This window comes from Pseudorasbora parva, chromosome 5 (assembly GCF_024679245.1).
Source record: "Pseudorasbora parva isolate DD20220531a chromosome 5, ASM2467924v1, whole genome shotgun sequence".
NCBI lineage: Eukaryota > Metazoa > Chordata > Actinopteri > Cypriniformes > Gobionidae > Pseudorasbora > Pseudorasbora parva.
Window position 1 is genome coordinate 48,289,015 of NC_090176.1, and position 23,732 is coordinate 48,312,746.

General features: G+C 42.8%; 1 protein-coding gene across 2 annotated transcripts in view; it reads left to right on the plus strand.

Annotated features, from left to right (window-relative positions):
• Window positions 1-23,732, plus strand: part of LOC137075692 (potassium voltage-gated channel subfamily H member 7-like) — a 152,783-nt gene that overhangs the window by 63,638 nt on the left and 65,413 nt on the right. Inside the window, exons 5-7 of one of the 2 annotated variants that reach the window (XM_067444581.1) lie at window positions 1,657-1,677; window positions 7,878-8,089; window positions 21,905-22,330. In XM_067444581.1, the coding sequence (XP_067300682.1) occupies window positions 1,657-1,677; window positions 7,878-8,089; window positions 21,905-22,330 (659 nt within the window). The remainder of the gene's footprint in view (window positions 1-1,656; window positions 1,678-7,877; window positions 8,090-21,904; window positions 22,331-23,732) is intronic. The other variant, XM_067444582.1, reaches the window with a different exon arrangement.

Below are 23,732 nucleotides of genomic sequence, written 5' to 3' on the forward strand. Positions count from 1 at the left end.
TTGTAGTCCAAACCGGCCATTTTTGTAGGCAATAAACTGCCATAACTTTAAAAGACAATATCTCCGTTTGCATTGAACTTTCAGCGCTGTAACTTTGCAGATACTGTTTATGCTCAAGCAGCGACGTTACACACTAACTAAAGTAAAAAAAGTGAAATGGCATGCAACCACTCCTTTCAAGAAAGACCAGCCCTTCAGACTGTTTAGGTAAAGTATGAGGTAAAATATGAAGTCATATCTGGTTATTATGGACATTTTAAACCAAATGAATATGAAATAGCTGTGTAATTTGAGTATATCTTAAAGGGGGGGTGAAATGCTGTTTCATGCATACTGAGCTTTACACTGTTAAAGACTTGGATTCCCATCCTAAACATAGACAAAGTTTCAAAAACTAATGTTGGACGTTTGATGGAGTATTTCTGTGTTAAAAATACTCCTTCCGGTTTCTCACAAGTTTCGGCGAGTTTTTTTCGAGTATGGCTCGACTTGACGTTAATAAGAGCGGAAGGTCCTTGTATGGGCCGTACGGGCTCTTCTCCCGGTAGGGTGCGCGCGCGCGTGACTAGAGCACGCTGTAAACAGTCTCTCAGATGCAGATCCAGTCGTCCGTGAACACTTATGTGGCGCTGCGCTTCTCTTTATTCCTATGGGTGACGTCGAGCGACTTCAACGCTTCAGCACAGCATTCCGGGAAGGCAGCGCTGCATTTGAACCGATTTGAACGCAGAAATGACGGGAAGCTTCACAACATCGTTTCAGTTGCGTCTCAAAATGGATTTACACGCCACTGCTGTCAGGACTTTACCAAAATATACCAAAGAAGTGTGTTTTTGACGGAGCAGTCCCAGCGATAAAGCTTCGGTCCTGCTTTGGAAGCAGCCGGTGAGTTAACTTAAACTGCTTCAAATGTCTCTGCTTTTGGCTACGGACGCATGAGTAAACGACACGATCGCGTGCTTCGTCATTCAAATGCGCTAACGGTTACTCCATTGTTGTTCTCTGTATAACGTTACAGTATTCTGACGTGCAAAACCGTTTTGCTTGCTACTTCTAAGGTCTAGTCGCATACAATAGTCCATAAACCGAATCATGTCCTCATAAACTGCGAGTAAAGACACAGAAATGTGGAGAGGCCATTAAATACAGTAACTTACATACCACAGAGACGGACGTCCTGATGTTGCCGTTTCTCCTGTTCAATTTATTTCAGCCTCAGATTTGATTGTGGATCATTATCTGTATTAGCTGAGATAGATGGGTTTCTCCACGCTTGAGGACGTCACCGCTTTGTGCACATTCGTCATTCTTTAGCTCCGCCCACACGATACGCCTCCAGGCGCTCGGTTTTTTCCGGAAAGACTCGGTACAGCCCATATTTCTTTTATAAATATGATAAAACGAAAGACTTTTCGGAGATATGAAGGATGCAATACTACTCTATAGGTACTCAAGATTGACATGAGATTGACTGAAACTGAGTGTTTCACCCCCCCTTTAAGAGATTTTCTGTACCTCTTGTTATAAACCAAGTCTTACACAAAATAATTAGTCTGAATTACAAAGTCCATTAAATTGTGCAATTAATTAAATCAACCATCATAACAGACATTTTCCTCATTTTCTTCTTCTAATTTTTATACTGCTCCATTTCAGACCACGCACGCGGTCCAAAAGGTAATGTTGAATTCTGTAGGAATGTAAAACTGCCTCCGGCTGCTTGCTTAAAAATGCACAGCAGTTGGGTTCACCACCATTTCATATTACTGACTACCTAAAGGCACAATATGTCATTTTTCACCGCTAGATTCAAAACAAAGGCGTAGCTTAATGACGCCTTGATTTCGTGGAATCATGGGAGTTGTTGTCTTCCCCTCTACAGCCAGAGGAAAATAATCCGACAGGACTTGAGCAGAAATCATATTCATGGATGAGCTGATGTATTAAAGATGTATTAGTGTTACTGTATATGAAGCAGGGTGGAGCTGAACGAGGCGCTGGAGCGATTGATAATGAGAGACGAGAGCAACACACGGCTCGAGAGCAGTGGAGCTTTTATTCTGCCACAGACGATATTTTTAACCAGAAATCTTACATATTGTGCTTTTAAACAGTCCATATTATGCCCTTTTACAAAATCTTGTTTTTGGGCTCTCCTAGAATAGGTTTTCATGCTTGAATGATAAAACCCATTGTTTTTACTGTATTCTCCATTGTTGCAGGGCCTCTCTTCCCCGTCTGTCAGTAACGCTCTGTTTAGTTCCTGTAGCTATGAAGCCCCTCCTTCTGAAAAGCAAAATGTGCTCTGATTGGTCGGTTGGATCAGTGTATAATTGGTCAAGCACTTCAAGTGTGTTTGGGAAATGACCCGCCCCTTATCATAACCGACAGTTTCAACACACTACTAACCAACTCAACCAGGCCCGTCCCTTTATTCTGCTTATTAATTATGTAAATGAGGAATATTGTGAAGTGTTGGTTCACGAAAGAAAACTCAAGACTAGAATGGAGGCATTTCAGGGAGTTCAGAAACACTGACACTGATATAGAGATGAACTCCTGCTGGAGGGACTTTGAAAGAGCAACAAACAGTAACATTACACAATAAAAGAAAGGTGAACATGTGCAAAAGCATCATACCACCTCTTTAACGCACCTGTAATGTGGGTCCAATCCAGCTTGTCACGGAACGGGTGTCAAAGACAAAGTTTGGTCCAATCTGTACTGTGGGATGATTGAAGAAAACTAATTAGTAAAGTAAGCTTTAAAAAAAACAATAAACATTTATAAGATCAGTACACAGCAAGCAAAAAAAAAAAAAAAAAAAAATTTTTATATATATATATATATATATATATATATATATATATAAACGTCCATAATTATTACTGGAGTACCATTTCAGTCTTTCTACTCAATATTTAACTTTTAATTCAGTGTGTTACTTCCCATTTTGTAATTAATTATGAATTTTATTAGCAATTATTTTCTGAGTGAAAAATATAGCTGCACCATTTTATGTACTGTGTGATATATTTATATTTGATCAGCTTTCTTGAGTTTTTCAAAGCAATGTACAGGTATGAAAAATGACCCCTTAATGTCATACCACTTAATGTTTATTAGATGTAGGCCTGGTTTCACAGTCAGGGTTTAGATTAAGTCAGGATTAGGCCTTAGCTCAATTAGGACATTTAAGCAGCTTTAATAAAAGTGCCATTACTGGTGTTCGTCTTCAGACAACTAATAAAACTTCAGACACATTTTAAGATATATCAGAGCAAGTTGCTTTCAGTTAAAACAGCTCAAACAAGCATTTCTTTGCTTTCTGGTTTTGTCAGAGAAGCTGGTCTGTAAATAAAAACACCTTTTGCATTACAGCTTTTTTGCCCAATTTATGTCACTATCGAAGCAGCTTCTGTAAGCGTCAGACGATTGGGATTTCTGCATGCACTTTGCATGAATATCACAAGCTTTAACAAATTCTGTCAGCATATGGTGACTTAGTTCATTTTTCAGCCTGAAATGAGACTGACACCCCAGAACTTAGACCAGTTTAAACAAAATCTAGATAACAGCTGTTATCTTTCCTGAAAAGCGCATTCAGAATACAGATCAGAAGCATCCATCAGAGTGTCTGGGACGTCATGCTGTTTCGTGATTATCCATTTTCAGCCTGATTTCTCCTCTCAGCTGTTATTGATGTCTTGATTAGATCATACAGAACATTTGCTGCTCTTTCAATAAAGCTCTAGTCTGGACCTTCTTGCATTAAGGTGGATTAGAATGGCTCAGACTTGTACAGGCAGTTCCTCTTCACCTCTCATTGAACGAGACTGATGCGCCGGCTCAGTCAGGACAGGAAATCAATGCTACATGCTGAACCACTTCCATCCGTGGTTAACCAGCACTGCCACTTTCACTTTTGGAGGAGATTTCTTTAATCAAAGTTTGAATTATCCATCCAGGGCTGGGCGATATGGCCAAAATTTCATATCCCGATATAGCTCATTTGATATCCCGATAACGATATACATAACGATATAGCAACCTTTCTATTAATTCAGTTTATGAATAGTCTATACAAAATTGCAATGTGGAAATGCAGTTTGAAATGATATACAAAACAAATAAAGGTAGTATGGACTCATTTTTATTTTATTTAGAACCTTTTTTTTAAAGCAAGACTGTTAGTAAAGTTAACACCTGCCTAGGGATGTTTACCGATGACCGTTTGATCGATGGCTGACCGTATCAACGTTAACCGATCAAAGTTGTCGGTTAAAATAAATAAAAAAGTGATCTCTAAATTAGGCTATTATAGACAGTGGACTAAACGCTACTACAGTTGGCCGTCTCATTCCAAAATCTTTTTGTGTGATTGAACATATCCCTCGCACTCAATTTTTCATAACTCGCCTGTTTGTACTTAATAAACCAATAAAAACATTTGGCGCGAGGTCACAGCGTTTGGGTTTGCGCGCTCACAAGGTTTGCAAAAAGTAAACACTCGAGGTTAGAGCCAGAGCAGACGACAGGATGAAGCGTGCATTTCGCTTAAGATGGGCTTACATTTGGAAATATATTACATCTTCATTTCAGTGGTAACACATAAGGTGTTGATCGTCTTTCTTTATTATTGTTAGCAGTAACGTTACCTCAAACTAAAGCGGCGTCTCTTCGGAGCTGTCATTTTCTTAAATGAGCCGCGGCAATGATTCAAATGAGCTTCTAAGGCTGGACAAACGCCTTTATTTTCAACGCGATCACCTTGTACCCAAACCATTTCGAAACTAAGGAGCCATTTGTCATCTGATTACAAACAAGCTCCTCTGCGGCGCGTTTGCGGGACTCGTGTTTCGCGCTGTGGGGGATTTTAAAAAAGTGACGTGAGTGGAAGGGAGGCTGCAGCGCGTGTGTGTGTGTGAGTGAGAGAGCGAGAGAGAGACAGAGGGAGCGCGTTTATGTATTGCATGGGCATGCCGTGGCGTGAGGTGCATCTTGACGTAAAATTCTGCCATAAACGCCTTATCGTGGCGTAAGCGATAGAGCCTTATATAAAACGATAGACATTTTCTATCGTCCAGACGATATATTTCGTCATATCGCCCAGCCCTACATCCATCCATCTCTTATCTATCTTACCAATCCATCCGTCTATCTTATCCATCCATCCATCTCTTATCCATCCATCCGTCTATCTTATCCATCTCTTATCCACCCATCTGTCTATCTTATCCATCAATCTCTTATCCATCCATCTGTCCACCGCCTATCTTATCCATCCATCCATCCATTTCTTATCCATCCATATATCCATCCATCCATCCCTTATCCATCCATCCATTTCTTATCCATCCATATATCCATCCATTTCTTATCCATCCATCATCCATCCATCCATCCATCCATCCATTTCTTATCCATCCATCCATTCACATTGCTTCACTTTTTCCACATTTTGTTGTTACAGCCTTATTCCAAAATGGATTGAATTCATTTTCCTCCTCAAAATTCTACAAACAATACGCCAAAATGACAACGTGATTTTTATATATATATATATATATAAATATATATATATATATATATATATATATATATATATATATATATATATATATATATATATATATATATATAATCTTTGCAAATTAATTAAGAATAAAAATACTGGGGGGAAATGCACATGTACAGAAGTATTCACATCCTTTGCCCTGACACTGAAAATTGAGCTCAGGTGCTCCTGTTTCCTCTGATCATCTTGGGGATGTTTCTACAACTTGACTAGAGTCCACGTGTGGTAAATTCAGTTGATTGGATATGATTTGGAAAGGCACACACCTGTCTATATAAGTCCCACAGTTAACAGCGCATGTCCGAGCACAAACCAAGCCATGAAGTCAAAGGAATTGTCTGTAGACCTCCGAGACAGTATTGTATCGAGTCACAGATCTGGGGAAGGGTACAGAAACATTTATACAGCATTGAAGGTCCCAATAAGCACAGTGCCCTCCATCATTCCTAAATGGAAGAAAATTGGAACCACCAGGACTCTTCCTAGAGCTGGCCAAACTGAGCAATCGGGGAAGAAGGGCCTAAAGCTTGGGACATACTCTGCAAAAACAAAGAAATTAGTTTGTTTTCTCGAGGTGGCAAGAACAAGAACAAAGTTCACTATGGCCAGTGCCTTCCATACTTCAGGAGAAAAGCAGGTGCAGAACAACTCCACATTAAACCCACCCACTTTACATTTCTGACCAATCACACAATAGTTCTCGGACACCCGCAAGAAAAAAGTAGTTTGAAGAATTTTGAGGAAAATAATAAATTGAATCCATTTTGGAATAAGGCTGTGACATAACAAAATGGGGGAAAAGTGAAGCGCAGTGAATCATCTCCAGATGTTTAATTATATGTATCAAATATTATTAATTATATTTTAAAATATTAAAATTAAGAGCAATATTTACCGGCATATAATTTTCATTAAAACGTGTGAAAATATATAATGCTGTGCAGAGAAATCTATGAACATTCTGAGTCAAACTTATCAACTCTAATGTTGATTGTTTGGTTTTTTAACACTATTAAATCATCTCTGTTTTAACATTCTTATAAACAGGAATCACAAGAATTACAAAACATTGTTTTTTTAGGAAGCTTAATAGTTCAAAAATGTTCTCATTGTTAATGTTTCCAGTCCGTACAGGTTCAATGTTCATAAAATTAACCCTTGTGTGGTGTTCATATTTGTGTTACTCAGCCAGTGTTCGTGGGTCTGGTGGACCCGCTGCATTTTTGGGTTTTTAATTCAACAAAATCAAAAATGTTATGTTAAAATACTCAACAGATGTTTACTTCATCCCAATTACAAGCAATATAAACAGCATATATGGTTAATATTTTCTCTTTACCTTTGTTAGATCACATATAAGAATTGCAAGCTCGTGTGGGAACGGCAGGGGTAGAAACAAAACTCACTCTTGTAGCTACTCTCTCACACTTACACACAATCTCTCTCACACACACACGCATGCACGCACGCACACACCCATAACACACACACGCACGCAACCCCCCCCCACCCCACACACACAAACATACGCACACTTGGATATGTGGTGTATGGGTACTCTCCATGGGCATACTGGTTTTTCTAATGTACAAACTGTATAATCTATCACGCTACACTAACCCTACCCCTAAACCTACCCATCACAGAAAACTTTTGGCATTTTTTGAATTTCAAAAAACACCATTTAGTATGTTTTAGTGTGAGGACACAGATTCAAAAACCATGTTTACGTTGTAATATCCATGTCATTATAGACATTTGTGTCCTCATAAACCATATACATGAACACACACACACACACACACGCACACACACGCACACACACACACACACACACTAACAGCAGGCCCTGACAGGAGGAGGACAGAGTAAAGGTACACAGGACCTACAATTTCCACACTTTTATTAGCCCCAGGTCCGAACATCCTGTGTATAATATAAATGTGTAGGGGGGGTGTACAGTGTGTGGTCATTGAAAATGTGTTCTGATAAATATTCCTCACAGAAAATGAGCCAAGGCCAATGAGTCTCAGTTTGAAAAAATAATTAATGACACAATTTTTCTTTCGATAAAAAAGGAAAACGGGTCCAACAGACCCGAACACCATACAAGGGTTAAATGACAATTTTCACATTTGGCTGAACTAAGAGTTTAATGGTCAATTAGAAATCAACAATATTCATCATTAAGAAAGATTATTGTGAATTCTATAATAGGAATATTAGATTTATCACCCTGCAAGATGAACAATAATTGTGGGAGCTATTCACAGGCTCTCGTTTAATTCTTCACCTTCAGGTCCGTTCAATCATCTGAAGTCCAGTCTGCTGGGATCGACCTCAGACTCCAACCTGAACAAATACAGCACCCTCAACAAGATCCCGCTCATCGCACTCAACTTCTCTGATGCCAACGATAAGAAAGCGCCTTCCCCGCCGTCCTCAGAGAAAACCATCATAGCACCAAAGGTCAAAGACAGAACACACAACGTCACCGAGAAGGTCACACAGGTAAGACGGTAAAATCTTTATACACATTCCTGGTCTTATTGTGAACGATTCCTTTGCAGTGCACATTACTTTAAAGGAAACATTTCTCACCAAAGCTGCATTTATTAGATCAAAAATACAGTAAAAATTGTAATATTGTGAAATATTATTACCATTTAAAATACCCGTTTTCTATTTGAATATACTGTATTTTAAAATGTAATTTATTCCTGTGATCTCTCAGTATCACATGATCCTTCAATCTAATATGAAACATTTATTATTGTTATCAATGTTGAACACAGTTGTGTTGCTTCATAGTTGAAATCATGATAAAAAAAAAAGTTTTTTTAGGATTCTTTGAAAGTTCAAAGAACAGAGAAATCTGGAATATTATAAAAGTCTTTACTCTAACGTCCGCTCAAACTTTTGGACGATAAATAAATAATTTATTATAATACATGTAATGTACACTATAGCACTTTTAAAAGTGTGAAATGAATGTGAATGCTAACAGATATACTGTATATTATTATAGACCAGCTTGGTTATGAACATTTCACATTTCTCATGACTTTTACAGAGTAAAATCAGTTGTTTTCCCTTCATTTTTCAATAAGGCCCTCAGGTGAGGATGTGCTTTTGCTCAGTTTCTCCTACATGGAGTTTGAGTTAATCAATGTGTCATGAGCGTAATCTATTTGAAATATTGCATGCGTCAAGTGCTTCGTGATTCGATTGGAAATCCAATAGTCTTGTGAACAAGCACAAACAAACTGTAACAAATTCTCCTGCATAATTTCACTACTACTTGTCGTTTATTCATTAAATGGTGCTAACAGACATAAGTATGCAAATAAATGCTAATGAGGATACTACTTAACCTAGGGGGTATTGATACAGGGCAACAATCAGTAATTATTGCTCAAATCTCCTTTCTTACCCAAGCCATATTTAGCATCTTTTTCTGACACTGAAATGCATCAAAAGAGCATGAAGATGGATTTTCTACCACCTCTGGGAAATGGATCTCCAAATATTGGCCAAACACGAATCACTGCGACACTTTCTGTGTGAGAGACTCAAGTGTAAATTGAACTTCCCCCTTTAATCCGTGGAAGATAAGATTTGTGTTTGCACACTAAAAACAGCTGAGCTGTACGGAAGCTCGTTTCCGCTATGGAATAAAACAATGTAAAAGATGATTGTGACTTTTTATCTCGGAATTCAGACTTTTTTCTTGTAATTGCAAGTTTACATCTCAGGATTCAGACTTTTTTTTCTCAGAATTGCGTGATATAAAGTCACGATCGCAAGTTATAATCAGAATATAGTCAGAATTCTAAGATAAACGCACCAGAGTGGGAAATTAACTTTTTTGCCTACCAGCCACAGTGGCCGGTGGATGCCCAATTTTACCAGCCACCAGAGGTGGACAAAGTACACAACTTTATTACTTGAGTAAAAATAAAAGTACTAGTGGTCAAATATTACTCCGTTACAAGTGAAATTTGTAAAAATAGATTTTTACTCAAGTAAAAGTACAGAAGTTTTTGTTTTCAAAAGTATCAAAGTAAATTTCCTTTTTTATGCCAATGCATTATTTTATTATTGTTGTATAAATGCACACTGTCATCATGGTTTAAGTCATTCAGTGATGCTCCATCCGACATACTACCATACGACTAACTTAAACTCATTTAAATACTTGTATATAAGTTAAAAAGCTCTTTACAAAACTGATGTCACTTTAAGGCCAAATGCACGGATCCAATACTCTGATACACATCTGATATTCTCCCAGCTTTCCTCTTCTCTTTCTCCCAGATGTTTATATTGTTAATATTTTATAAGACATGCACCAAGTGTATGCCAACTAAACTAATCTTGATTTTTTTAAAACTTAAACATACTTTCAAAGTATGGCTATGGGTGAACACACTGGCCCTCATTTATCAATCTTGCGTAGAAACGGTTGTGTGTATGTTGGCGTAAGATTATGCTTACACTCCTCTCACTGCCTGATTTATGAAACTGTGCGCACCTCTGCAATCCAGGTGTAGGCAATACTTGCCCTTGATAAACGCTGTGGCTGAAAACGATCGTCATTAGAATAACACGGCCCTATATATTCAAGTCTCCGCCTCCCCCGCGCCCTCATTTTACGCCATGGACACACGGAAGACGGCAAAGAAGCGAAACTTCTCCGTCGTGGAGATCGGGCGCGACTCAATCATCTCACTAGTCCACTAGTCAGGGCACTGATTAGGACATAAGTCAATGGGCTGACTCCCTGATCAGTGCCCTGACTACTGAACTAGTGAGATGATTGAGAGGCGCCCATCGAGACCATCACCCGGGAAGTGGAGAAAAAAAAACGAAATAGTTTTATTTAAGAGTATAAAGAGTGGGAATAAAGGCACCCACAAAAACAAAATATGGACCCAAATTACGAGTACTGTTAATAGTGTGGGGGTTGAGAAGCGCACCCCAGCAGTTTAAATAGCTGTTCGATGATAAATTACCATCACTGCATTATTTTACAGCACGTTTTGAAACAATTAGCATTTAATTTCGTATCACGGCATGTATTGGGGTGTACAATAGTGATGATGATGTGATGTGGAGTACCATTCACATTAATAATTACATGACAATTTGTAAGATTCTTCTTCTTATTATTATTCTTATTATTCTTATTAATCTTATTATTATTCTTAATGACGCTTGTTATTTAGAAGAAGAATGTCGTTTTTATTGATTTTATTATTATTTAAAAGAAGAAGGTCGTTTTTATTATTTTGTCAGTCTGAATTATTTTAGTCCCAGTCCGTGCGCAGCTGCCGGGCCAGGCGGGCCGGTAAAGCACACAGGCTCGCGACTGTAGGAATACATATGCCTACAAATCAAACGCTTTGGTAAAGTCACACAAATTAAACATTGACGTTCATGTTGCACAAAAATAAACACTGAATGTTGTTGTTGTGGTTTTTAACAGTGGGTCATAATATAGCATATCTTGTCAGTGCGTTTTGTGGTGTTAGGAATTGTTCTTCTGCGCATTTTCCCACTAACTCAAACGTGCGTACACCACCTCCTGAGCTGGCGTAGGATTTGAGCGTGCCGCACGCCAACGTCCATATTGATAAATCTCAAAGTCACCGTGGGTTTGGGTGTACGCAAGGTGTACGCTGGAAATTTGGTGTATGCACTTTTGATAAATGAGGGCCACTGTGCCTAAGAACCATCTTCTTCCATTTTGCTATGAACTGATCAGTGTTCAAAAAAAGTTGGGAAAATGTATATGACCCTATAAGAGTGATTCCTGACTGACTGTCTGAAACAACAACACCAAAAAAAACTTTTAAAGATGGAAACAATCATCCTCCGACTTTCAGACCTGCTGCAGAAACGACTTTCGACCTAGATAGAAATGTAGTGGAGTAAATGTACGATATTTGTCTTTCAAATGTAGTGAAGTAAAAGTATCCAGAAAAAATTATACTCCAGTAAAGTACAGATACTCAAAAAGTGTACTTAAGTACAGTACTCAAGTAAATGTACTTAGTTACTGTCCACCTCTGCCAGCCACTTATATTTTTTACTAGCCACTTTTTCCAGAATTCAAATTTATAAAGAAAGCGCATTAGCATAGTATGGGGTGAATTAGGGTAGATTTGGAAACTTTTTCCCAGAAATCAGAATCACTATACACACAAATGTAGCCTTTATCTCAAACTGCCTGTGACTGTCAAAGTGCAAAATGGCTACAAATTTAACGTCAGTGCAAGAACAAAATGTATGCAACTTAAATGAAATGCTCTGGAGTCAGGATTAGTCTAAAGCTTCTATACGGTAATTTAGTACATTCATTTGTGTGTATTTGACTATTTCAGTGCAATTTGTACTCGCAAGCTTTTTGTGAGATGGCTTGTGTGTGTGAGTGTGCGTGTGTGTGTGTCTGTGAGTGCTGAGTGCTGAGCAGTTTGGCTGCTAGACTTAAAAATGAATGCAAATGATAAACTTTAGTGACTGCCTCGATTGTGCAAGTTGCAACTCGTGTCAACTGTGCAGCTCGATGTTAGTTGCAGATGCGATGCGCTGATGTGAAGCCATTTGAGCACTTTGAGAGTGAGAGAGAGAGAGAGAGAGAGAGAGAGAGAGAGAGAGAGAGAGAGAGAGAGAGAGGAGAGAGAGAGAGAGTGAGAGAGAGAGAGAGAGAGAGAGTGAGAGAGAGAGAGAGAGAGAGAGAGAGAGAGAGAGAGAGAGAGAGAGAGAGAGAGAGATTACAATTTAAAACAGGTTTGCAAAACTACATCATCATACGTCAGTATAAACGCCCACTGCTGTGATTGGCTGCTGTGAGACGTCAGTATAAACGCCCACTGCTGTGATTGGCTGCTGTGAGACGTCAGTATAAACGCCCACTGCTGTGATTGGCTGCTGTGAGACTTCAGTATAAACGCCCACTGCTGTGATTGGCTGCTGTGAGATGTCAGTATAAACACCCACTGCTGTGATTGGCTGCTGTGAGACGTCAGTATAAACGCCCACTGCTGTGATTGGCTGCTGTGAGACGTCAGTATAAACGCCCACTGCTGTGATTGGCTGCTGTGAGACTTCAGTATAAACGCCCACTGCTGTGATTGGCTGCTGTGAGACGTCAGTATAAACGCCCACTGCTGTGATTGGCTGCTGTGAGATGTCAGTATAAACGCCCACTGCTGTGATTGGCTGCTGTGAGACGTCAGTATAAACGCCCACTGCTGTGATTGGCTGCTGTGAGACGTCAGTATAAACGCCCACTGCTGTGATTGGCTGCTGTGAGACTTCAGTATAAACGCCCACTGCTGTGATTGGCTGCTGTGAGATGTCAGTATAAACACCCACTGCTGTGATTGGCTGCTGTGAGACTTCGGGACTCGAGTGGATTTGGAAATAAGTCCGAGTCCTAACATGTTCGAGTACGAGTCAATTCCGAGTCCAAATGGACACCAGTCCATGACGAGACCGAGACCATTAAAATATGGTCTCGAGACCGAGTCCGAGTCTCGAGTACAAATCACTGGCGTTCTTTGATTGCTTTCTGTATATAATTTAAATCACAATTTAAATAACAGATTATTTTCATGCTACTAAGAAAAACAATGTGAAGTTGACCACTAGCTTGATTTACTGATGCATAAACCGCAATAAACAATTTTGAGAAAAATAATGTCTGACTGTACATGGATCACATTAGAAATCACAGATCCGGTTTAAGATTACTTGCATATCTCAAATTAAAAGCCTGTTTGCAAAGCCCTCGCTGAAATTGCGACTGATTTACCGAAGAATCCACAGTGAAAAACACCAAACAAACTAATAATGCTCAACTCAAAATAAATGAGAATTTTCCTAGCATTTGGATCCTTTGGAAGGTAGTGTTGTTTTTAGTCCAATTATCCTATATCTCTCTTCAGTGGGCGGGGCTAAAGCTGTGATGATGCAGAAGTAGGCGGTGCTCTGATTCTGCAGAGGCGGTCTGTCATACTGTGACCCAAAATGATTACTTTCAGAGCTTGTTTCAATAAAAGCCGTTTTTTGGAAAACAATGAATTTTCATGTCAAAAGTCATTCTCAATTCATGACCCCTTTAGTGCATCATAGGCATGCTTTCGTGTGCAAATTATGTTTTAAACAGTAAGATAATACGCTCTGGGAAATTCTAAGGCAGCATGTGTTTTTCACTGTTAAATCCCAAAAATATATTGCACGTGGTGTACGAAGCAATAGAAATGTTATTTATAAGTATACTACCGTTCTTCTGGAAATATCAAGGTTAGTGACTTCTGGAGATATCCTTCAGTGAAAGTCAAAGTGGCTGTAAGACTGTAACACACAGTACTGGGTCAAACCTCGCTGTAAATGTGTCCGCCTCCTGGCCAGCCGTGAAGGAAGTCAATGACAGCCCATCCAAAGGACACAAGTCCTCACTTCAGAAGTTGACTCGTTTACTGCGGTCATTTGGCTTGTCACGTCTGAGTGATTCTCACATTGACTGCCCCGACCTGCCTGGACGTGTGAGAGCCTGCAAGAGAAAAAGATACATAATTCATCACTTTCTTAGAAGAGAAAGAGAGAGAAAAATCGACGATGGCAACTGATCACTGCTGCTGCTGTCATATTTTATAATCAAATATTTATCAGGAAAAGACACCTCATTTGCTGACTGTCAAAGTTGGTTAAATCCTGCAGTAAGGTGTGTGTGTGAGTTCATTTAGAGCTCATTTACAGAGACACAATGCTGGATTACAGGCTATTATCATCCTAATGCTTTTACCAGGGGACTTCTGCTGCTCAATGGCTTTGCAAAATAATGAAATTAAACCCCAGTGTCTTTTATATGCTTATCTTATCTTAAGTTCTTTCTATTCAAGCTTCGACAAAACACCAACAATATATAATATTGAGATTATGTTTTAATTTAATAATTAGTTATTTATTATTGAGGTGTTTTTAATTGTTATTTTGCTTTCATCGTTGTTGAAATAGTAATCAAAAGTAGTTTCTAAAGTAGAAACAGAATTTACTACAAACTATCGGTTTCATAAATAGCATTAAGGCAAAGGACATCCGATTGCTTGAATAGCATATTTCCGTGTGAAAAACAAGATTTTATGAAGTCTTGCACCGTTTTTTCCTTGAGCAGTGTGCTCAGATAACTTCAAAATCAACCTGAGAGGCATGACAACTAGACTTTATAATCCAACAAGCTATATATAATGTGAGCATTTTTGACAGCAAAGACGGTTGGTACTGTGCAACTATAGAGAAATAAATGAATATTTATGTCATGCTCTGAGGCGCCCTGACACGGTACGCTTATGAAATGTGAAGGAACTCACTTATTCCAGTGCTTTTCATGAAATATTGCATCAGCTGGAAAGAAACAGATGACAACTACAGGGAAATATTTGTGAGGCGCGGTGAAACTGTCACATACTGCATTGTGAAGATGGGCCTGTGGACATGTTACTGACAGCTGTCAAGTAATGCAATATAAACTTATATTGTGAGAGAATTTTATTAATATTCAATTTCGAAATGCACAAATCAGCTTTTTTTTTTCTTTTGGGGCGAAATCCACAAATCAGCAAAACAAATTCACCATCAACAGTCCAATGGTTACTGAACCTTAACTGAAAAATTGAAACTAAAACTGAAATGTTGACATAGAGTATTGTAACAAAGTTCGATAATAGAAGGAAGGAAGAGGACACGGGGGTCGGCTGGACGGTTGATGCTTCTTTAATTATAGTCAAAACTTAGTATAACTTCAACAACACACTGCTGTGTGAATTCTCATAGACATTCGATCACTTCCGGGTCGGCACTTCCGGCTTCTGGCAACTCAGTCTCTGGGGTTTCGCAACAACCGTCCGATCTCTCTCTCTCCCTGGTCTCTGGTTCCGCCGAGGTTTTATACCCTCTCCGCGCTCATTACTAGAACAAGAGACAGGTGTTATTAATCTGCGTCCAACCCACTCACTTACCGCTCGTCCCGCGGCTCTCTCTCCCGCTGCAGACCTCGCTGAACCACGCCCCCCTTGCCACATACCCCCACCGCCCGACTCAGGCCGGGGAGCCGTCCGGCCTGCAGCCCCCCCCCCCAACCCCCCCCCCCCCCCCCATTTCTGGAGAGGAAATCGGCCACATCTGAGCACCCGGCCTGTGGACCACCTTGAACTTAAACGGCTGAAGAGCTAGATACCAACGGGTGATCCGCGCGTTGGTATCCTTCATGCGGTGGAGCCATTGGAGAGGAGCGTGGTCCGAACAGAGGGTGAACTCCCGCCCCAGGAGATAGTAGCGGAGGGTGAGAACGGCCCACCTGATGGCCAGACACTCCTTCTCTATGGTGCTGTACTTAGCTTCCCTCTTGGAGAGCTTACGGCTAATGTACAGCACCGGCCGCTCTCCCCCCTCCACCTCCTGGGCCAGGACTGCGCCCAGCCCCCTGTCCGACGCGTCAGTCTGCAACAAGAAAGGGAGAGAAAAGTCAGGGGAGTGTAAGAGCGGCCCGCCACATAGAGCCGCCTTTACGCAGGTAAAAGCCTGTTGACACGGCTCCGTCCACTGGACCGTATCTGGTAGCCCCTTTTTAGTAAGGTCAGTCAAAGGGCTGGTGAGGTCCGAATAATTTGGTATGAACCGTCTATAATATCCCGCCAGCCCCAAGAACTGCCTAACCTCCTTTTTGGTCTTGGGTCTCGGACAGGTTGCAATTGCTGCGGTCTTATCAATTTGGGGACGCACCTGTCCATGACCCAAGTGGAAGCCCAGATACCTTACTTCCACCCGCCCAATCGCACACTTCTTTGGGTTAGCCGTGAGCCCCGCTCCCCTCAGCGACCTCAAGACCGCCCTGACATGCTGCATATGCCGCTGCCAATCGTGACTGTAAATCACGATATCATCCAGATAGGCAGCAGCATATGCGGCATGGGGACGCAAAATCCTGTCCATGAGGCGCTGAAAGGTAGCGGGCGCCCCGAACAACCCGAAAGGAAGCGTGACAAATTGGTGCAATCCAAACGGCGTGGTGAAAGCTGTCTTTTCTTTGGACAATGGAGACAAGGGGATCTGCCAATAGCCCTTTGTTAAGTCCAGCGTCGAATAAAATCGAGCCGTGCCCAACCGATCAAGCAACTCGTCAACCCGCGGCATTGGATACGCGTCGAATTTCGACACAGCGTTCACCTTGCGGTAGTCCACACAGAACCTGACCGAGCCGTCTGTTTTGGGGACCAAAACTATCGGGCTCGCCCAGTCACTGTTGGACTCCTCGATTACTCCCATGTCGAGCATTGCGCCTAATTCTTCCTGAACTACCTTTTTCTTGTGTTCAGGCAAGCGATACGGCCGGCTGCGAACTACCACGCCCGGCTCGGTCTCGATATGGTGCTGAATCAAGTCGGTACGTCCCGGTAGGGGCGAGAACACGTCCGCGAACTCCGCCTGTAATTTTGATAAATCAGTGAGTTGTAACGGTGAGAGGTGCTCTCCCCCAGGGGCCAGCGCGACTGATTGCGCTTTAATGCTCGCCTCTGGCCCGAGATCATCCTCTCCCCCGATCACCGTTGCCAACAACACTGATTCCACCTCATTCCATTTTTTTAGCAGGTTGAGGTGGTATATTTGACGTGCCCCGTTCCTATCGGATCGTATCACTTCATAATCGAGCTCTCCTACCTGTCGTGCGACCTCAAACGGCCCCTGCCACTTTGACATTAATTTTGAGCTCGACGTAGGGAGTAGAACGAGTACTTTCTCTCCCGGTGTAAATTTGCGTAGTTTTGTACCCCTGTTATATGACCGGCTCTGGCGGTCCTGGGCTTGCAACAAATTCTCCCTCGATAGCCGCCCCAAAGTGTGGAGTTTTGTTCGCAAGTCCAGCACATACTGAATTTCGTTCTTGGCCAAAGAAGGCCCCTCCTCCCAAGTTTCTCGTAGGACGTCCAGCACCCCCCGTGGCTGTCGTCCGTAGAGAAGCTCGAAGGGGGAAAACCCCGTGGAGGCTTGCGGGACCTCCCGCACAGCAAATAAGAGGGGTTCTAACCACCGATCCCAATTTTTGGCGTCTTCCTGTACGAATTTACGGATCATGGATTTAAGAGTGCGATTAAATCGTTCGACCAAGCCGTCTGTTTGTGGGTGATAGACGCTTGTTCGAATGGATTTAATGCCCAATAATCCGTACAATTCGCTTAACGTGCGTGACATAAACGCCGTGCCTTGATCAGTGAGGATTTCTTTCGGAATCCCCACTCGGGAGATTAAACGAAACAGTGCGTCCGCAACACTCTTCGCAGAGATGTTGCGGAGAGCCACTGCTTCCGGATATCGTGTTGCGTAGTCCACGATAACTAGCGCAAAACGATGTCCGCGTGCGGATCGCTCTAATGGCCCGATGAGGTCCATCGCAATTCTCTCGAAGGGGACCTGCATTAATGGAAGGGGGCGCAATGGCGCTTTTGGGGCGGCCAGTGGGTTCACCAACTGACATTCAGGACAAGACGCGCACCACCTGCGCACGTTGTCATGAATGCCTGGCCAAAAAAATCGGGTCATTAAACGATTCAGCGTGGCCGCCTGTCCCAGGTGGCCCGCCATAGGGTTAGAGTGCCTCTTTGGCACTAACAATTGGGTTGTATCTACTTTTGTTTGAGTGTCTTGGGTCACTCGATTCAACCGATCCTTTATTATGGCAAAATAAGGAAAGGAGACCGGCAAGGCAGGTTGGAGAGACTGTCCGTCGATCGATCGGACCTGCTGAAAAGCGTTCTTAAGGGTTTCATCCTGGGACTGCTCCAGAGGAAAGTCATCGCGGTCCGAGAGAATTAGTCTCTCAATCCCGATCGGTTCCTCTGGAGTTGTCGCCGAGGGTCCCGGTTCAGTCTCCCCAAGCTGTACTCGCACCGCCCCCTTCCTTGCCTTTTTCTCCCAAGCGGCATCCGCACACAACGATCCCAATAAAGCCGTAAAGGCGGGCCAATCCGTCCCCAGAATTAGCGGATGCCGGAGGTGTGGACTAACTGCCACCTCTACACTATGCTTTTGACCCCGAAACTGTATCGTGACTGGGACAACCGGATATTCCACCACATCCCCGTGCACACACCTCACCTTAAACATGCGGCTTGTATCCAATGCCCCAGGCTGCATCAGGCTTTGATGGATCGAGGTTTGGTTGCATCCTGAATCCACCAAGGCCTGATATGTACCCCCCTTGATACTTACAGGAATTTGGTACTCTCCTGCTTGATCGGGGGTGGTCCGCTGGACGTCCGGGATCCGGATCATTGTCCCGACGTCCATCCTCGGACATCGGTCCACAAAATGATCCGGATCACCGCACCTCCAGCAGGCCAGCCCAGGCCTACCCGGTGCCCCTGCGGCGGGGAGTGGGTTGGAGAATGAGCGCGGGGAGGGTGTGGGACCAGAGCCATTGTCACCCCCCACCCCCAGGAGCTCCGCCCCCCAGGGCGGAGCCCGCGAATTCCCGGATGGTCCAGGGCCTGGAGGACGGGACCTAGGGAGAGGGATAGGGCGAGAGGGAGATACAGAGGGGGGAGAGAGAGAGCGAGAGGTTAGAAGGGGTTCGCCGACCCCCGGGCACGCCACCAGGTGGTCCTCCGCCAAGTGGATGGCCGTCTCCAGCGACGTGGGCCGGTGGCACTGGACCCAATCGGCAGTTTTCCTGGGGAGCCGAGCGATGAGCTGCTCCAGCACCACCAGATCGACGATATGGTCCACGTCGCTTCCACCGGCCAATAGCCATTTGCGGCACGCGTCCCGGAGCTGTTGGGCCACCGCGAAGGGTCGGTCGGCCTCACCCCACTCCAGCGAGCGGAACCGCTGACGATGCTGCTCGGGGGTCCGGCCGACCCGCTGGATGATGGCCCTCTTCAGGTCTTCATACTCCAGGAGGTTCGCCACCGGCAGTTGTTGGGCGGCCGCCTGGGCTTCTCCGGTCAGCAGAGGTATGAGATGCACCGGCCACTGTGCCCGGGGCCACCCGCAGACCTCCGCGGCCATCTGAAAGAGGTCTATGAAAGCCTCGGGATCGTCCTGTGGCCCCATCTTGTGTAGGGGCACGTGGACCGGTGTGCTGGCGAGCCCGGCGGCTTCGGTGCGAACCTCCCGGTCGAACCAGCTCCGGAACCTCTCGCGGTCCTCTTGCTGGCCGCGGACAATGGCCTCGAAGCGGCGCTCCTGGTCTGCCCGCAAGTCCAGCATGGACTGATGTTGTTCCTGATGGAGGGCCGCGAGAGCGGTGATGATGTCCGCAAACGGCGAGGCGGAGGGCGTCGGTGTTGTCATGGCGGCGGCGCGGTCCTACTTCCTTCCCGGGTTTCGGCACCAGTGTAACAAAGTTCGATAATAGAAGGAAGGAAGAGGACACGGGGGTCGGCTGGACGGTTGATGCTTCTTTAATTATAGTCAAAACTTAGTATAACTTCAACAACACACTGCTGTGTGAATTCTCATAGACATTCGATCACTTCCGGGTCGGCACTTCCGGCTTCCGGCAACTCAGTCTCTGGGGTTTCGCAACAACCGTCCGATCTCTCTCTCTCTCCCTGGTCTCTGGTTCCGCCGAGGTTTTATACCCTCTCCGCGCTCATTACTAGAACAAGAGACAGGTGTTATTAATCTGCGTCCAACCCACTCACTTACCCGCTCTCTCCCGCTGCAGACCTCGCTGAACCACGCCCCCCTTGCCACAAGTATATTTAAATGGTAGTATTTACTTTTAAATTGGAAAAGTTTGAAAAGTTTACTTCACTGTAAAAAAATAAATAATAAACAGTGAAAAATTATACATTACTCAACTTCTTTTTATTGTTAAACTGCAAAATAATAGTAAACTATAATTGCAAGCAGCAGTTATCAGGGCCAAGCACCACAGAAGCTAAAAATCAAGGCAGCGAGCAGAAGAAAAACGGCAAATTATGTGTAAAGATATTGAGACAATTTTAAACAAAATGGTTGAAAGCCCATAAATACGGTCACTTATAATGTGATATAATTACATATTACTTTTGACCAACAGATGGTGCTGACACCAAATTGATCTGGTGTGGTCAGTGTTGGTTGACAATTAAATACAAAGTTTGGTGTCAATACATCAAATGTTTCAAAAGCCCTGACATGCAGACACGGCGTGCACGGAATTGGATATCGCTACAACCAACCAGAGCAACGAAGGTGAAGCAGAGCTTGTTGACAGATTAAACATTCGCCGTAAACGGTCGGCAAAACTCTGAACACATCTTCCCTTTTTAAGAATGACTTCAGTGCCGTTCTTTGTTCTTTTCTCAGAGAAAAGCTTAACTCCAAGTCTTCCAGAGTCGCGGTCAGAGCTGATTCGAAAGACCGCCGTTCGCCAGTTTCTGTGTTTACTAGAAGCACGCAAACGCAACTCTGCCGTCATTATGTTAAGCCCCGCCCACCGGCTCTATTAGCGATGTGATTGGCCTGACAAGAGTTTGGCATTTACAGCTCAGAAGTGTATTGAGAGTTGCTAGACGACACTCGCTGCAAATTAGCTGCCGCTAGGGTCTCACGCCCATTTTGGTGTGTTGTCCACTGAATTCATTTGTGCGTTATTCAAGAACTTTTATTGCCTGGTCTGAAGATGATCTGGTTTAAGTTTTGTGAAAATTAGATCAATGGTGTAGGAGTTTAAAAACAATCAAAATGGCTTGAACATTTAAAAAAAATAGGGTTAAAAGTGTAACTTTGGACAATTGGTGGCGCTAGAGAGATTGAGTTAGAGTCTCCAAAATTGATGTGGTTAATGTTCAGACTGTCCATCTGTGTGCCAAATTTGACAACTTTTTACCTTACTCATGGCTGCCATAGAGTTAATAAGAGGAATAGTAATAATAGGAACACTAACGGATACAATATGTGCCTATGTACGCACCTTCGGTGGAGGGTTTCTGAAAGTGTGCTGCAACTGCTGCAGCAAAACCTGACTAAGTATTTGAAGGCTGAGCAGCGAGCTGATTGGCTAATGATACAGCAGGAACCAATCAGCTATGCCCTAATAGAGAACAATGTGATTGCAAGCAGGTTGAGTTAAGGACCGATCAGCCTGTGCCATCTAGAGTATCATGACAGAACGTTGAATTTATTATTAATCTGCTGATTAAACTCCATTCGCATTAGATGCTAACTTATTTGCACACGTGATTCTCTACTAGTTTTGCATGTTTCTCTATCATGACAGACATGTGATTATGTACCATTTAATGCTACATTTTTTGCCTACCTCTCCTGTTCCAGGTCTTGTCGCTGGGCGCCGATGTGCTGCCGGAATACAAGCTCCAGACACCACGCATGGATAAGTTCACCATCCTGCACTACAGCCCATTCAAAGCCATGTGGGATTGGCTCATCCTGCTGCTGGTTATATATACAGCCATTTTAACTCCTTATTCTGCTGCCTTCCTGCTCAACGACATCGAGGAGCAAAGAAGACGGAAATGTGGCTATTCCTGCAGCCCTCTGAACATGGTGGACTTAATGGTGGACATCATGTTCATCATCGACATCCTCATAAACTTTCGCACCACGTACGTGAACTTGAACGAGGAGGTGGTGAGCCATCCGGGGAAGATCGCCATCCATTACTTCAAAGGCTGGTTCCTTATAGACATGGTGGCAGCTATTCCCTTCGACCTGCTCATATTTGGATCAGGATCAGAAGATGTAAGTGACACCAGAATTCAATCAACTTCCTTCTGCACTTAGCTGCCAGTGTAAACTAGTGATCTCAAACTCAAATTACCAATTGGTGGTGTTCTCCTTCTCATTGGCACATTATACGCGCACATGCAGCCAAATCTTGCAATGGATATGAGCATACAGACCTGTTTGTTGTTGTCAACGAGGCTATTATTACACATTTGCATTTCTGCAATTATGAGCCAAGTTTTTACATGAATACCACCATTCAAAAGTTTGGGGTGAGAAAGATTTAGTAATGTTTTTCTAGTCTCACCAAGGCTGCATTTGTTAGAGAAAAAAAACAGTAATATTGTGAAATAATACAATTCAAAATAAGAGTGTTCTATTTGAATATATTGTAAAATGTAATTTATTCCTGTGATCAAAGCTGAATTTTCAGCATCATTACTCCAGTCTTCAGTGTCACATGATCCTTCACAAATCATTCTCATATGAGGATTTGATGCTCAAGAAAAGTTGAGCTGCTTGAAAACTAGCAGAGACATTGAAATCTTTGGTAACATTATAAATGTCTTTACTATCACCTTAGATCAATTGAAGGCATCCTTGCTGAATAAAAGTTTTAATTTCTTTCACACAAAAATATCTTATAATACCCCAGACTCTTGAACAATGGTGCATGCATTCAAAAGGTACTTTTATCTAAAGCAACTCACAATGCATAGCCTGGATGCCAGCCGAACTCAGCCTCGCCCACAAAATTTTTAGGTCGGGCAGTTCGGTCTGGCCTTGCTCCATAGAGGAGTAATTATCCCCCAACAGAAACTGTTCGGACCAATGAAATCATCAGGGCGGGCTTTAGACGATGATGGACAGATGATAAACAGTAACGTAATCATCACGTCATCAAAGGGGTTCTCTGGGGGAAAAATGGCGCTTGGGGGTAAAACGTGTGTTATTTTGGCAAGGTTGCCTGCTAAAATTCACACTCATTGGTCTCACAAAATAATCGCTTCAACCCGCGGACATAGAAAACAACCCGCGGAGAAAACGCGGACTTGGCAACACAGTACAGTTGAACTCTGTTGACATTTGACAATGCATCGCTTCGCTGCTCTGATTGGTTGTAGCTCTATCCAATTGAGGTCTTTCCTGGTTTGGTTGAAACACGCCTCATAATCACAGCCCAATGAAGCAGTTTCAGACTCATATTCTGACTAGAATTGAGTATCACCGGCTACACAATGCATTTAATATATAATGCATGTACATTAGAAAACAAACCCTTGGCGTTGCAATCACCATATCAGTTGAGCTACAGAAACATTTGGAACTTAAGTTATAATTTTGGCTGTCTGCTTAAAGAAAGCAACTGAAAAATCTTCAAGTCAAGTAAAAATACATTTTTGGGGGGATAAACAGG